The sequence below is a fragment of the Trematomus bernacchii genome, unplaced genomic scaffold (genome assembly GCF_902827165.1).
Source record: "Trematomus bernacchii unplaced genomic scaffold, fTreBer1.1, whole genome shotgun sequence".
Lineage (NCBI taxonomy): Eukaryota > Metazoa > Chordata > Actinopteri > Perciformes > Nototheniidae > Trematomus > Trematomus bernacchii.
This window is the reverse complement of record NW_022987632.1, coordinates 33,511-51,506: the sequence shown is the minus strand read 5'-3', so window position 1 is coordinate 51,506 and position 17,996 is coordinate 33,511. Positions and strand designations below refer to the sequence as shown.

Below are 17,996 nucleotides of genomic sequence, written 5' to 3'. Positions count from 1 at the left end.
CGAGGTTCAACACTGGCTGAACAACATTTGCTTACAGTTAAATGTAAAAAAAACAGTATGCATGATGTTCAGTAAACGACCAGTCAAAATCGAAGGATCCAACATGTTTTTAAACGGAGCAGAAATAGAACTAGTCTCCCAGTTCAAGTATCTAGGAGTCATACTGGACTCGAACTTGACTTTTAAAGAAACACATTAAGAAAGTATCAAATACTATTAGGGTGCATTCACACCTAATAGTCCGCTTCTCTGGTGCGCACCAGACCACAGTTTATTACATTGTTTCATTTTTCAGAAGGTTCGGTTTGCGTTCACACGGGCAAAACTCAAACGGACTATAAACTTTAAACTAGGGCTGTCAAGTTAACGCGTTAATAACGCAAAAAAAATTAACGCCACAAATTATTTTAACGCGATTAACGCATGTGTATTTTTTGTCCTCGGCCGCCCCGTAGTTTCAGATCGCAGTTTAAAATACCATCTACAAGCTGATGCCGACAGCCCCGCTCCTGCCGCCCGCTTGTGGCAGACCACACTTCCACGCTCACCGGCAGACCTTACTTGTTGTTAGCATCTGGTGCTAGCTAGCTGCGCTAACGGATATAAGGAGCTGTTTTCAATGAAAACAGAGGAACGACATTTCGCTGACAACTGTGCCGAGCACTTGACTTTATGCAGGTAGCCAGACAGTGGGACATTGTACGAAAAGTCCACACACACACACACACACACACACACACACACACACACACACACACACACACACACACACACACACACACACACCACACACACACACACACACACACACACACACACACACACACACACACACCACACACACACACACACCCACACACACACACACACACACACACACACACACACACACACACACACACACACACACACACACCCACACACACACACACACACACACACACACACACACACACACACACACACACACACACACCACACACCACACACACACACACACACAACACACACACACACACACACACACACACACACACACACACACACACACACACACACACACACACACACACACACACACACACACACACACACACACACACACACACACACACACACACACACACACACACACACACACACACACACACACACACGGTTCCAGGTTGAATTGAGGCGAATATTTGTATTGTTCAGAGGTTGTTTGTTTAATATTCATGAGAATATTTGTCATTGTTCAAATGATAAACAAACATATAAAGCATATTTGTCCTCTCATATGTTGATAAGAGTATTAAAAACTTGAAAAATATCCCTCTAAGGTACATTTAGAACAGATAAAAAATGTGCGATTAATTTGCGATTAACTATGGACAATCATGCGATTAAATATTTTAATCGACTGACAGCCCTACTTTAAACACAAGTCATGTGCACGGAAATGCTGTTCAACCATTGGTCAGACATTAAGGGGGTAAAAATGCAAATCCCGGCAATTTCTACCGGAGCCTTCGCCATGGAGCATCGGCACTTTCGGCAGGTCCTCAAGAGGTATTTTGTTTTTTATTACTTCTTTTATTATTTTTGCTTAATTATTTGTCATTTTTCAAGCTACGAGATGTTTTCCCACATTTGTCATGAAAAATTATGTCTCAGGAATGTAGGGTTTGGGAATTATGGAATATGAAGGCAAATTTCAAGATTTCCTACCCTCTAGCTGTGACATCACGCACTCTAGTTAATGTTCAAATCTGAAGAAAGCCTCTTTACCAAGGTCTGAACAATGTTTAATATCTCTAAAAGTAAGAATCAGATTTAAAAGTTGTGTTACACGAATAATGTCAGAAAGATGTGTAACATTTTAAAGTTGGAATGAGGTTTCTGAGTGAAAGTATGAATGAACAGTTAGCAGTTGAAGTCACATGAAGATTGTTCAAGTCCGAAGATTTTCTCCATTGACTTCAATGGTTAAAAATGTGATGTATTATGGGATGTATCTCTGGAATTATGAAAGTTATGAATAATACAAATAATAGCCATCGATTCCCGACCGAGCTGAACGTTTTGATGTTTGAACGGAGTTTCTGCGATGATGAATGCAGGAGGAGAAGAGGTGCAAAATTCCGGCGGAATAATAAACATTTTGTCCGTAGAATAACATATAGTTGGAATGCTGTATCAGCATTCCAACTAAATTAGACCTTTCTTAACTGTCAAGGCTGCAAAGTCATACCTCCATTCTATGATTCTATCCCACATTGAATACTGTTTTACAAACTGGTCGTTTGCTTGTGCCACAAACCTGAAACCAATAGAACAGCTGTACAAAAGAGCTATCAAGGTGTTTGACAGAAAGCCATATTCATACCACCACTGTACCATCCTTGAAAAACACAATTTCTTGAGTTTTGACAATTTTAAGTCTTTTAAAAGTATGTGCTTTGTCTATAAATGTTTACATGGACTGGCCCCCCCTCCCTTATCAAATCAAATCGGGTTTTATTTATATAGCACATTTTAAAAACGATTTTTGGTCGAGTGCTGTACATGCAAATAATAAATAACACATTACTACAATCGCAAACAGAAGACAATAAATTACAACAGCAAATATAAAAATCAAACACAGGGAAATGTCATGAGTCATGCTCCGCTCTGACTAGAAGGCCATGGAGAAGAAGTGAGTTTTTAGTGTTGATTTAAAAACCTCTAGGGTCTGGGCCAACCTCACATGGAGGGGCCTAGGGCCAGCTGCTGCGAAGGCTCGGTGACCTCGGGTTTTGAGCCTGGTCTTGGGCACTACCAGCAGCAGCTGGTCAGCCGACCTTAATGCTCTGACTGGGGTGTAGCGATGGAGGAGTTCTGCTATATAGGCCGGAGCCAGTCCATTTAGTGCTTTAAAAAGTACTAAAAGTTTAAAATCAATTCGGAACCTAATTGGAAGCCAGTGCAGTGAGGCCAGAATTGGGGTGATGTGGTGACGCTTTTTGTGGCCAGTGAGAAGACGCGCAGCTGCGTTCTGCACTAGCTGCAGGCGTCTAATTGATGCCTGGTCCATACCCACGTATAGAGCGTTGCAATAATCCAGCCTTGTGGTTACAAAGGCGTTAATAACCCTTTCTAGGTCTTTAAAAGATAAAAACGACTTGGTCTCTGCCATTAGTCGTATTTTAAAAAAGCAGGTTTTGACTACGGTGCTGACCTGCTTGTCAAATTTAAAAGCGCTAGTGAAGGTCACTCCAAGGTTCATGACCGAGGGGAGGATGTTTTTATTGAGGGAGCTCAGAATATCAACCAGAGAGCCTGGAGGTTGGGGTCCAAAAAAGATGACCTCGGTCTTGCTCTCGTTGAGGTTGAGGAAATGTTGGCTCAGCCAGGATTTGATCTCTGTCAAGCAGTCCATCAATAGCTGTAATGAGTTGACATTAGAATTGAGAGGCAGATTGATCTGTACATCATCGATGTAACAATGGAAGGGGATGTTGTGTTTTGTGAGAATTGAACCTCGGGGCAGTATGTACAGTAGAAAAAGGATGGGGCCCAGAATAGAGCCTTGGGGAACCCCACAGGTAAGAGGGGCTTTGGCAGAGGAGAAGGTACCTAGCTGAACTGAGAAGCTGCGGTCTGTCAGGTAGCACCTGAACCATGCAAGGGCAGAGCCTGTGATGCCTGCGGACTGCATCCACAGAAAACACACTGGACGCTGCACTAGGTCAGGAACCAGAGGAGACTGTGAAGTCCACCGTAGCCCGACCACTTTTGGACAAAATGTCCTCTCCATTAAAGGCAGCTCATTGTGGAATAGCCTCCCAACTGAGATACGGGATTGTCCCACTCTCAATAGCTTCAAAGGTCAACTCAAAGAATGGTTGAGAAACAAACAGACGTGTAATCACCGCTAAATGCACTTTAACACAGGGGTAACTCCTTTTGCACTTTATGTAGCTCTTGTATCTTCTCTGGTACTTTACAAGTCGTTGCTGCTATATTGTGCTGCCATGTGATAAATACTTGTGTATGCTGCTCTTGCTCTTTTGCACTTTTTGCATATCATGTATTTGTTTTTGCTATGTTTGTAAAATGTCAATTTCTTAAATGTTTTATGTGATGGAAATGAGCTCAAAGCTAAATCTGGCATATTTACGCTTGACACATTTTATTGTTTTAAGTGTTCATTAATGTGCATTGTCCCTGCTAAATAAACGATTAAATAAATAAAATTGAAATCTTTAATACATGCTTAGGCCCCTTGGTTCTCCTTAGTTCTATCTGGGGGTCTTTCACATTAAACGTAGTCTTTTGATCCATTAATAATATAAGAATATTAATCAGTAAGGTTTTTATCATTCTATCTCCTGGTAGCTTGTTTCTGTTTTATAAATACATGTTTTCCAAAAGGTAAAAAAGTTACAAAAACTAAACAAAGAAATCACCAACAGGAAAAGCTGAAGATGAAACAGGAATCAAATATCAATAGTCCATATTGGGATTACTAGGATTTGGAGGAAGCTCTATGATGTCACCCTGAGCACTACCAGCTGGTATGGTTGGGGAAAATGTAAATAAAAGAGTGTACCTGCATCAGACTGGCCGCCATGTTGCCAGTGGATTTCCCGGACTGGTTGTGGATCTGGGCCAACACCTGGATGATCTGGCCCTGTGTGTAACCCTTCAGGTCCGTCTGGGCATTCAGGACCACGGTCCCTGTTTTCACCAGCATGTAGGTGAACTGCTGCGTCACTGCAGAGGAACTGGGCTCCTGCATGGAGGAGGGCAAGATAGATATCAGTCTGTCGGGGCTGGAGTCCAGACGTGGTTAGCATAGCTTAGCACAAAACCTGACGCAGTTGGAAACAGCTGGCCTGGCTCAATCCAAACTGGAATAGCTCACAAATTACTCATTGAATTAAGTTTGTTTATTCAGCACTAATAGAAAATTAAAAATGACAATTAGTGGTTGGAGAATGGGGAGATTTTAGATTTGTTCGTTTTGTACAAACACTCAAGTATAAGTGGGGATGAAATATAATATTTTATCAACACTGTGGTTCTTTAATTCATGTATTTATTATTTTAGTTTCCTATTTTTATGAATGTTCATTTTTTATTTATTCATTTGTATTTCTGGAAGAAGTGAAATGTTGTGTCATGTTGACATTTTGATTGTAGTGTATTCAAACCCCCACTTTGAGTGAAAATACAATTATTTAAAATAAGAAAATAAATGAAACTGTTACTTTCTGGCGCCCAGCACATAAACATTCAGACTGAACCTCTGCAGGGGGGTCCGGGGGGATTCAATATACATCCATGGCCTACACATTGGGGTCTGGCAACATTTTACTATTAATGTTTAACTATTAAAATATAATAATATTATGACTGAAAGGGTTTAGATAAAAAAAATTGAAGAAAAAAAAGAAAATGTAGCTAGCACATCACAACAGCTGTAGCTGATGGCTCACTATACTTGGCTAAAGGCTCGGCTCTTAGAAAACAAGTGTAGACTTCATATTAGCCATCTTTTCATATCTTCTCCTGCACATTGGAGGAAAATGACATCAAAATAACATACGTGATCATTTTGCTTTTAAAAGCCATTTGACATTTATAAGTCAAATCTAATAGTACAGTCTTGATTAGAAATTATTTGTAATGCATCAAAAGCAAACATAATCTGGAGGGAAATAATGATTGTTAAGTGGCCAGGTTGACCAAGCATTCTGACAGACTGCACTATGGACGCAGACACAGAAGGGATGAATGGTGTTGTGTAAATTGCTCGAGCACCTAACTACCCCTCAAAGCACAGGCTGTCCATTTTACATGCATCTTCATATAGAGGATGTATTGAACAATGATGGGGGTCGGTTTCTGTCCCTGTAGATCAGCCTTGTGTAGTGGTCTAAGCAGACGAGGACTGAACATTTACACACGTCGGATCATTTCTCACCCATATGTCGGGCACTTTGTTCAGGTTCAGGAGGCACAGCAAGTAGAAAGCTTTCTCTGTGTTGTAGTCCTTGGCGAAGCGTGGAGTGTTGATAAAAGCTCTCACTCTGTAAATGATCCTTCCATAGTTTCCTTCAAAAGATGTCGGGGCAGACTCTGTGGAAAGAACACAAACATGTTTTAGCAAATACACACTTACACAGCGAGTTGTTCTGACAGTTTTTACACAGTCTGCAGTTTCCTTTTTATCTTCTTGACTGGATTCCAGCAGCCCCTGCTCACTAGAAAGTTTGATAGTTGTGCAACGGAATTATCGACAAATGTTGACCATGTCATATTAATGCAAGAAATGACTCACAGGTTAAAGGATGACAATGCAATGTAAACAAACAGAACATCAAGTTATATTCCTGACATGTGAACAGAGCCTGGACTTCTCAGACGAGTGTCTACAGATGATGCCACAATACTGCTTACTCCCGGGTTGGAGTCCATCCTCAGACTGCCCGCCCAATTCCAGTCTTGTCTCTACATTAGGGGCTAGTGTTCTTTGAGACAAACTCTACTCTATGTCTTCTCGTTCAGCCAGAGACTCATCGCTCCTCTGTAGAGCACAGGCTGCACAACCAAGGGTTAACAATGTAGCCCAAATAATCTGCACTGAACAATAATAATATCAGCACTGTATGCACATACAACCGCACTGGTACTTGCACATTTAAATGTATGTATATTTAACTTGGTTTACATATCTGTATATATGTACATTCACCTGATCAGTGTTTGACTCAAGTCATTTTTGTCTTTTCTATTCATAGATAGATATATAGATATATATATATATATATATATATATATATATATATATCACCAAATTGCAACTAATCTATATCTACTGTCACTTTTCACATTGAACATGTGCTCTTTTATTAAATAAACTAAACGCTTTCATTTTAAGTTGTGAGTTTAGTGTTTTTGACCCTAAGAAACACTGATGCATTAATCAATAACAATAATCCACAGCTCCTCTCTGCTCCAGAGGATTTAAAAAATATATATCCCAATGCCCCCCCCCCCTCCCCTCCCGCTCAGGCTATTGTCAACACAGACCAAACCATCTAGTGTTTCTGTTTAAATGTTAAACACCGGACAAACAAAAATGGAAATTAAACCAACTCTACTCCACTCTTCCAAATGAAGGTGAAAATGTTAAAAAACAAATCTTCAAAAAACATTCCTCCAGAGAGTGCCCTGATTTTCCGACAGTAAAAAGACCGGTTGGGTGGCTTTTGAGTTTCTGTGGTGTTCCTTCTGCCAAACGATGTCAGGCACATGAGTTTCTTTACAAAGGCTAAACAAAGATACATTCTTTCACACTATAGTTAAACACTCTGAAACTTAAAGAGGGCAGGGTTGTTCAAATGTCTAAGGACATTTAGACGTCACAAGTTTGTATTATTTGGACTATCACAAGAAACAAAAAGGTTTACCATGATCCAACTAAACTGTCCCATTATCTAAAAAACATTTATAAAAAATGATTTGGTCAGTACTCAGTGTCTCAGAATAACAATGAGAAATTCCCTTTTTGTTGTCAAACATCTGCTGATGTCATGAGGGAGTGCTCTCCAGATTGCAGTGTGATGAGTAAGTGGAACAGAAGCTGCTGACTCACTGCAGATGTCAGGTGACAGGAAGTGGTGGTGGCAGATGGAAAACTTGAGGAGAACCAGTGGCATGAGAGACACACCTCCCACTTCAATTCAAATGCTCTACTTCAGAACATTTTCAATACTCGTTCTCATTTGTGTCTCTAAAGCAGGGGTGTCCAAACTATGGCCCTGGGACCAGCTGAAGCCATTAAATTGCCCGCAGCAATTTCTTAAAGTATAATAGAATATGCCCCCCAAAAATGTGTGCTTGTCTTATATTGTACTTCCGTATTATTCATGTGTCAATAAGCCAATTTTTCAAATAAATTCAGTCAATTACAATCTAAAACATTTTCTAACAAGTCTTAGTTAATAAAAAACAAACCTCTGGAGAGCTGTGATGGAGGCTGTTTTCTCTTAAAGCATATTCAAGTATCAAGCATCATTTACCTACATTTGATTGATTTTGCTAACTTATAACTGAACTTATGAGGCAATACACCTCAGCTCTAGTGGGGGGCCCAGCACTGCATATGTTTTTCTGTATTTGGCCCTCAGTGAACACAGTTTGGACACCAATGCTCTAAAGTATTCAAGAAAAGTGCTGCCATCAGGCACACTCACTTACAGCAGTCAGTCTAACACAACATCTAGGCAGTAACTGCTACTAGAAGTGATGAGGCACTTCAGGGAGATTATTTCATGTCAAAGTAACATTCAATGTCCTCATGTGACATTTAAAAGCAACATTTAGCATTAGCGTTGATGAACCTCAAATGGAGGGACAGTTCAAATTGTAATTTAAGGAAATCAAGTACAGACATGTAGAGGAAATACCAGGTGTTATAACAATTGGTCAATTATTTTACATAATTTCTGATTACAATGTTTTCACCAAAGCATTTGCTGAGATTTGGAAACACGGCGACCTCACGGCAACTAAATCAGACAGGTTATGAAACACATGCAGTCTGATGGACAAAAACCTGTCTGATATGTAGAAACAAAGGTTTACTTTACACGCATCATTTAAACTATTATATTATCAGGTCAAACTGCACTGAAATGTATACGCACTACAGGACCGTGTTGAGTTTTTGTTTAGTCATGTTCAGTAGCAGCATTTTATAACTAGAAAATTCCGAGAAATGTTGACTGTGACTGAAACTTGGGTGCGCGTCCCGATGCTAACATTACCTCCGCTGAGTAAGTATTAATAGCATTAGTTGTATTGTTATGGTACAATAAAGAATATCCATTAATTTTAGCTCACTTTTAGCTGACTATTTTAACTGTTTATCTATTACATTTTTGGATTCTTGCACCACATTCCTGAATCGTTTCTGAACATCTTTAGATTACCACTGGATTTAGTTAACGACCGACAGGTGTGTTCAAAGATCAAAGCGTTTCCACGGCAATGTCCTGCCAGTGAACGAGAGACAGCCTGCAGAGAATGTATTGACAATATTGTGCTGCATTATTGCTTCTAAATAAAAAACTGTAACTCCAATCAGCAGAATATCCTACCCAGAGTATTTAGGATACCAGATGAACACACCTGATGACTCTCGTGTTTGCCATGTGTAAGTCCGTTTGATTAAATGAGAATATCGGTGCGGCCGGGACACATTTCCCTACATCAGGCCTATTCAAATGGCGGCCCGCGGGCCAGATGCGGCCCAGAACCAACTCCCGAGTGGCCCAGCCTCCCACGGCCAAATTCCTACACTAATACAGACCAGGAACACGACACTCCGCGTTGCCTAGAAACCACCAAACCACAACGCAGCGTGTTTTTTGAAAGTGCATCTAGTGGTGCTAGTAACGGTGGTCCTATGATAGCAACTCTAAAACATGTCTCTCTCAACTCTGAAGCGTAAACAGAGACAAAGCGGTCATTGATCTTGTGGAGCAGATGCGCACATTCCAAGTCAAGCTGGACCTTTTTGCGACCCACTTGAGCACGGGTCGGATGCTGCATTTTCCAACGCTCCACAAACACAACAAATCCCCGGCACAAATCACGGATGTGATGAAAGACTTCATTGCGAGGTTGAAAGAGAACTTTGCCGGTTGATTGGACTTGCTCCACTGACAGGAAGGGAGGAAGAACACTGATCATTTGTACATACCTCCTCCAAAGCAAAATAACAAAGCATTCACTTTGCATGCAACAGTGCAACTGAGCGGTGCACCGTGTCAAACGGGTGATTTGAGAAATTCAAAAGTGTCAGTGCTCTTCGAGGCAGGATATAATGCACATATTACTAATAATAATAGTTGGATTTTTTGGATCTGTGGATCTTTACCAAATCAGGTTTTTAGTAGCTTCTCTGCAGTTCCACAATATTTAATGCATATATTATTTTTTACACATTTTGCCGTTACTTTGATTTGGATATTGTAGAAGTGCAATTTCAATAACATTGTCATTAAATGTACAGCCCTTATGCACATGGAGGGGTGTTCTTTATATTATCAAAGTATTCCTACATTTGTATTTTATTTGTATATTTTTTTATTTACAAGATATCGCAGGATCCAATATATTGAATCATAATCCCTGTATCATGAGACGCATCGAATCGCCAGATTGTTGCTGATCAACAGCCCCACACCACAGTAAAGATCAGACAAGCAATATAAAAATAATAACCTATTTTGTGTGGGAAGATCCGTATCTCTTTCTAATCGCTATTTGACTCTTCCTCTGATCTGTGCTGATGTGATGGATATTAAGCTTTGGCTTAGTTGAATACTCAATTATGATTGGTCAATTCAGAACACGTGACACGTTGTTAATCCAGTACAGACCGTGTCAAGGACTTATTACCCGTTGTTAAGGACGCTCACATCTGCAGAAAGAATTCCGGTCGATTTAACTGTATACAGTTTGAAAAGTAAACTGCATGCAGTTTGCTTTTCAAACTTCAAGCTTGTCTTTAGTTTTCCGTTGTCTCCCGTCTGACAGCAACATGGAGGATTTTAATATTAATTTTAATATATTTGGAGAGCACAGGATGAATGGTTAGTGGCTGATGAGAAGAAAATAAAAAAGCAAGAGGGACAAGAAAACACCTACGGGGCAGAAACCCTCAACAGGAGCTGCGGTCCTTTTTACGTAATGGTCCAGACATCAAAAGGCCAAAACATATTCAGTTGCCAGTTACTTTGGCATTAGGGCAGGGATATCTAGATACTTTCCAAGGTTTGATATAATGAATTGTGCTACTTCTAAAGCAAGCAACGATGTTTTCAAATCAGTAATCAAAAGCTCCGCCAAAACGCCATCGAAGCAGTTCCTGCCGTTGCTACGTAGTTCAAACGGTAACAACGGACTATTTTTCTTAGCGGATGTTTTTTTAAATCAATAATACTATTTTTTAAATCAATAAAAACATGTTCTAAATCAATAAAAGCATTTCAATTAATATTGTCATGTCGTTACTTTGTTGAGAATGTGGCCTTGTAATAAGCGGGATAATGTGCAGCGACTTGGTCATTATGGGTAAAAGAACACCCTTCATGTTCCTGTCGGGTGTACTTCTGCATTTCGAACTCAGACTCTCAAAGTGAATGAGAGTCCGAGTTCAAAATATATCTAAAATAATGTATGCACTGCCATCCCCGGGCGCTGTACAATAGCTGCCCACTGCTCCTAGTACTAGACTCCTGGGACTAGGATGGGTTCAATGCAGAGGCCAAATTTCACTGTGTGTGCTGTGTGCTCTGCATGTGTGACCATTAAAAGAGGGTTTCATCCCTCCCAATTCTACTCTATTTCCCGACATAAACATAACAGTCTGCAATGAAATGGTTGTCTCCTGTGCACTCCACTTCCTACTTGGCGCTCCGGTAACTTTCTCGTGCGAACGAGATACAGTATCTTTTTCATTGCCCTTTAGGGGCTCCGTACAATACAAAAACAAATGCAAATATTTAATTTTAAACAGTCAAGTCCTTTCAAGTCATCTGTCTCAAGTCAAGTCAAGTCTCAAGTCATGAATACCAAGTCAAAGTCAAGTCAAGTCTTTTATCAATGTTAGTCAAGCAAGTCTCAAGTCCAAAAATATGCGACTCGAGTCATGTCATGTGACTCGAGTCCCCGACCTCTGTCTTTTACCCATAATGACCGCCTCGCTGCACATTATCCCTTACTTGTTTCTGGCCCTATGAAAGACTGATTGACAGTTTGATATGCTAACAGCAAACATTAGGGACCTGTGTATGTATACCACCGATATAGAACATAGGAACAACTACTTCCTCTTGCCCACCCCACCATAAGGGGCATTGGGTGCCACCTCCTCACTGCTGGGAACCGTGAGAGCACCAAGGTAAACATCAACATGCCAGGACATGTCTGACTAACACACACAAACACAGGGAAGAATGTACACAGTGCTCATCCCATCAATCCTCGCTCCTACCTGGTATGAGGAACTTGAAGGGAAAGGTGTGTTCTCCTTGTTTCAGGGTTCCTGTTCGGGACACAGAGCACAGATAATATCTGTCAGTGGAAACAGTAACAATCAGCCTCTGTTTCCCAGCAGGCAGAGGCCTCAGGCTGCAGGGGCCACATCCCTACTGCAGGCCACAGTTAAGCCACAAGTCACTGTTCATGGCAGACTGAGTATTATTAACTGTTATATATACTGTTTCTGATGTGGTAAAGTGTATCTTTGAATCAGTGTGTAGTTAAAATGTCCAGGGTTTGGATGCATACCTTTGTCTGCAACAGAGATGGTGCTGTTGAAGTACTGTTCTTCCAGAGTCCATGCCGTGTCGTTTACCTTACTGGTGATGCCGCAGAAACCATTGCAGTTCACTTTGATGGCTGCAAACAAGAGACACAGGTTTTAGGTTTTCCCCTCAGATACTTTTATAAGCAGCTGCAGCGTGAAACACTAAAATCAAACACGGTACAAAGGCAGACAGTCTTTTATTCTTCAAGTAGTATAAAAAAAATCACAACAAGTGTCTTTAACCCCGGAGTAAGAGAGGGGTATAAGAAAATATGCTCCTTATTATTATGAAACCTAGCACACATATGCAAGTGAAGAAAGTGTTATGTGACATTGACAGGATATCCTGGAGACCTTGTTCTCCTCCTTCCATGTTCAAAGCTGAACTCCAGAGGTGTGAGAGTAGAAGCCACATCTTCGCAGCTTCGTTCACACTTGACAGAAGATAATCTCTCTATGGAGCTGGCTTTGTGCACTGTCATCGTCATGTTGAAACATGAAAGCAACAAACACCGACTGTTGGAAAGACACTGTTCTCTCAAACATAGGTTTTATAGTACAGAGCAGCATGGAGTCCCTTCATTAGAAACAAACCAAGAAAAAGTGAACCAGAACACCCGCAGAACCACACATTTAAAGAACTCTCTTCAGCATACAAACACTATGAAAACAAATGTAGTCCTTTAGTAACCTCACCATATCCCTGGTGTCTGTGGTGAACCACAATGACTTACACATTGATTGGGGCAATTGAGACTGATCTCAAGGAGCAATTATCACCTAACAAAAAGAACAATACAAGTATCTGAAGCCTATGAGAATGGGCTATTTACACTGCAGCTCATGCACAGTAAAGGCCCTTACACACCAGGCCGATATCGGCCGTCTTGCGTTGTTGAGCGAAAATGGGTTCCTTGTCGCCCAAATTCAATTTGGTGTGTCCCGAACCCTCGGCCGTGACACGCCTTATTTGGCCTTTCACGGTCGACACCCGGCCGGGTGTTGGACACAAGCTATCGGGCCAAGAAACCACTCTGATCAGCTGTTCAGCTTGCAAATGAGAAGCGAAACGGAAGTGAGGGACGTAAACAAACGATTTAAGGCACAAGACAGCAGCTAAACACCAGCAGGTGATACTTAAAAGACATCAAACATAGCCCTTAAATGTCCTCTCTTACCTCCCACACATAGCAGGGACATCTCTGATATCGGCGGGAGCGTCCCCGGCTGTCCTCTGCTGAGAGCTCCGTGATTTGTTTGGTCAAGTCCGGTTTTTCATCTCATCGTAAATTTAGCAAGAAGTGGCCATTATTACATTGCTGACTCAATAAACTACACACCCGCCAGAACACTGCGATCATCAGATGCAGGTCTATTAACTGTGATTTTATAGTATGTCTGCACTTTATGTGCTCATTTCATCATGCATGTATTTTTATATTCTAAAACATGTTTTCGATGGACGAGAGTGAAAATGGAACGCACACGCTATTTGTTTGTTTATATCAGTCTGTTCTTCTTCTCTGTCTTCCGGTTGTTGCCTATTTGTAATGACGAATACACACTACCGCCGGCTGCTGGTAAGGAGAGTTATTGCCACTCACGCATGCGCAGTTCGTACGTGCTCGGCTGTAGTAAAGCGGTGTATTTCAGTGTACACACGGCCAAGACGCAGGAGAACTCGTCGATGGATCTGTCGGTGTCGGATGTCGGCGAGTTCTCTGGTGACTGCCTGGTGTGTAGGGGGCTTAACACACCATTCATGAGTACATGGAAACCTTGTGTAAGGCCACGTTTACACGGAGACGAAACGGGTTGTATCCGCTACAGTTCTCCATCGTATGGACGGTTCGTCCACACGAGGCCGTAACGGAACCGCGGAAATGGAGCCCTCAAACGATAACGGCTCCCAAGGTGCGGACAAAATGCTCTGGGGGGCCAAACGGCTCCGTGTGTACGTCCTATACGATAATTTCCTGATAACGATGACGCCATAGCCCCGCCTCTCCCCACCTCTGCTGCTCACCCCCGCGTCATTGCTGATGTGTTTCGCCAACAACAACAATGGCAGATCACAGGGTTGCTTTCGTGCTCCAGGCGCTACTGACCATGCTACAGATGTTAGTGCAAAATCTACAGCTCCTCTACTTTCTACAAATAAATTCAAGATGTTTTTTAAGATAGACTATATACATGTTCTGAAGCCACTGTGGCCTCAGGATGCTTCCAACACAACATACAATAGCTTTAGCCAACGAGCTGCTGGGTCAGGTGAGGCTGCAGCAGCTCTGTGCCCTGATGTGAGCTATCATCTGTCTTTTGGAGTATGTGGTGTTCTACGGCTCTGTGCCTGTTAGCATGTTAACCTAGCTCCTGCTGGGTGACAGACCCTGCAGTTTGTGATGGACTCTTACCGCTGATGCACTGGCAGAAAGAACATAACATAAATCGGCTATGCAGCGATTTAAGAGGTTCAAACACGGAGGATTGTTCGCTCAGCGCTGTAAATTAAATTTCCCTTAACTTTCCCCTTAACTGCCGAATCGGAAGCTCTGAATCGGAAGCCAACTTCAGCGTTGTGCTTTAATCAATGTTTGAAAATGAATTCTTCATATATGATAAATGAGCGGTAACATTTTATTTATGGTATTATTTCCACATATTTCTCTCCATTCTTCCTTCTGCCAACGGTGTCGCAGTTTCTCGTCTCTCCCGTTGTTGTGCTTAGTGCGTACGCATGGGTCAGAGTTTGCGTGGAGGACCGCACATTTTCCCGTCAAGTTAGTATTTTATAAATCGCAAACATTGCGTAGAAACTGGCGTACGCCATTTTTTGAGCGTATATCCCTTTATAAATGAGGCCCCAGGCTTTTACGTCCTCTAAGCACTTTAGCAGTAGGCTAATTGAGTAACCCTCCTTCTTTTTTAGTGGGACATAAATCTGGCTATCATCAGCATAGCAGTGGAATGCGATGCCGTACTTGAGTACATCTACTTAGTTACTTTACACCACTGGCCACACTTTCGAATGATGAAAAGATCAATCACCAATAACAGTCTGCTGTAGGAGATTATAAACGCCATTAGAACTCCACTAAATCACTACTCTGAATCCATAAACAAAAGTAGTGTTTTTTTTAAACTATGACAGAGTATTTTTATAGTACAACCAACGTGAGAGGCCGCATTTCCTCCCCATGTAGTCCCAGCTAAACTCCACTTCCTCGTTAGGCGTCGGGCAGGTTTCCCGGGGGGGGGTCTCTCACCTTTACACTGCAGCAGCTGGCCCACTTTGATGCTCACGGTCCCGGAGATGGACTCCCCCGGACTGTACACGTCTTTGTTTTTGTCAAACGTGATGTTAAACTCCTGAAGTTTGCCCATGTTGTCCCCGATCCGCAGCGACAGTGAGCAGCTCACCTGTGCGCACAAACAACATGCGCATTTACCTCTACATGTCCCGCCCTCTGCATGACGTCACCTAGCTCTACAACATGGACAAATACACTGCAAAAACTGAAATCTTACTAAGATGAAATATCTTAAATCAAGGCAAAATATGCTTATATTTTGTCTGCCAAGATATTTCCTCTTACAAAGAAGTTTTTGCGGTAGTGAATTTCACTTACATTAAGTGTTTTTTTACTTAATTATCTTAATGAGATTGTATTACTTGTTCTTGAGATTGTAATACTGATTCTGAGTAAATTAATGTTTAAATTGAGAAATACCATAATTCTAAAGGTATTAGATCAACACTGATAAGTAGAAAACTGCTTTTTCAAAGTCAGAATATCTTATTGCAAGCATCCTATCCTTTTTCAATCTCTTAAACATATTAAAAACAGATAATGACCAAATGAAATTCATTGTTTTATTGTCAGTCTAAAACCCAGTACATCAATTAAGTATGTCCATATATGAAATGCAGTATACAGAAATAACAGTACCAGCCAAGTCAAACTACTGCATTAAGAACATTCTTTTCAGCATGTATTATTCTTCAGCAAGCTAAAGTGATTGAGCACTATGCGCAAACATCTCATTTGAAAAGTTAAAGTAGGTAACATTATTCAGGCCAAGGGCATTTAGCAAACATAAACAGCGTTGATAAACACCTAAATGGCTGATAACCAGGGGCGGACTGGGACTACAAATCAGCCCGGGACTCTCTCGACCGGCCCACTTTGGTACCCGCCGGCCCACCTCTGTACCGCAAGTAAATACCACTAGTAAATTGTCGACGGGGGGGGGCGTCAAATGTTAGCTGCAGATACAAACAGCTAATATTTGGTATCTGCTAATAACATATCCTAAGCAGTGTTTCCCATACCATTGTCTTGGAGGGGCGCTGCGCCCTACCAACGGAGCCCCCGCGCCCCCCCTGAAATTCAAGGTGTTTAAAAAAAAAATATATATATATTTTTTTTAATTATTATTTTTTTGTATTTATATATATAGCACCAAAATTGCAACTAATCTATATCTACTGTCGCTTTTCACATTGAACATGTGCTCTTTTATTAAATAAACTAAACGCTTTCATTTTAAGTTGTGAGTTTAGTGTTTTTGACCCTAAGAAACACTGATGCATTAATCAATAACAATAATCCACAGCACCTCTCTCTGCTCCAGAGGATTTAAAAAATATATAAAGTTATTAAAACGTTTCTGCAGCAGGCCATGTAAACGTTGGGAAAAAGAACTAATGAAATGGGTTTATCACATTCTCTAGCTGTATGGGGGAGGCCGGTGAGTCATGTTCCTATATATATAGACAAGTCATAATAATGCCTGGGAATAACTTGTGGAATGATGGGCATTTAGAAACAGATGTTTGAAATGTTACCTATGACCGCATCAGTTATTAATATTCCTAATATTTGCAACATATACAATATCTCTGTCACCCCTCTTTAAGAAATGGTACCTTCCAATGGGAACCGCGAAGAGGGTCCGTTAAGGGCGTGTGTTAGCCTAGGTCAGGTGCACCTAGCTTCAGGACGTTGCTGGCTAGCTTTCCTTCAGGCAGAAGACTGAACCTCCGCAAGTGATTTAACATTTAACTATGCCATGGATGAAAATGGAAGAGATATCACATATCCGGGCATGGATCCTATAGCAACTGCAGTATTAAAAGGTAATGTAATTGTGTATTTATGCTGCACCTCTCCAGCAAGCTTTACATTATTTGAATCGGTTGGACAACAAGTTAGCATGCAAAGTAAGCTAGCTAGCTGGCTACATATCTAGCGTTAACTTAGCTTATATCTACTGTAAGCTGTTAATAACTGCACAAACGACAAATCGTGGTTACATTTTACCTACTGTAACAGCAATTTTTTAAATGTCAATTATAACTAAGTGCAAAACATGTTTTAATGTTAAAGAAAATCTTGTGAAGCCAGCCAGAAATGTACATTACTCTTTCATTTGATGTATTTAGATAAATATGTTATTAGTTGCTTTTTACCTTATTATTAACTGTGTGGTTAAATCTGTTTTCAGCTGCTAATATAAGCAGAGACATGCTGCCCAGCCTCTTTAAGGAGGACTTGCGTGATCTCCTTCCCGGGCCTGAGCACTTCAGAAGAAGAAGAACCATTTGGAGACTATAAAACCAAGGCCAGACCAAACAAGATGG

General features: G+C 41.1%; 1 protein-coding gene across 2 annotated transcripts in view; it reads right to left on the bottom strand.

Moving 5' to 3' along the window:
* Positions 1–15,789, bottom strand: part of arrdc1a (arrestin domain containing 1a) — a 40,773-nt gene extending 24,984 nt beyond the window's left edge. For both annotated transcript variants that reach the window (XM_034133048.1, XM_034133049.1), the window contains exons 1-5: positions 15,619–15,789; positions 12,334–12,444; positions 12,038–12,088; positions 5,954–6,108; positions 4,577–4,759 (exon numbers count right to left, since the gene is read on the bottom strand). In XM_034133048.1, coding sequence (XP_033988939.1) covers positions 4,577–4,759; positions 5,954–6,108; positions 12,038–12,088; positions 12,334–12,444; positions 15,619–15,736 — 618 coding nt within the window. In that variant the 5' untranslated portion in view covers positions 15,737–15,789. The remainder of the gene's footprint in view (positions 1–4,576; positions 4,760–5,953; positions 6,109–12,037; positions 12,089–12,333; positions 12,445–15,618) is intronic.
* Positions 15,790–17,996: the final 2,207 nt, after the last annotated feature.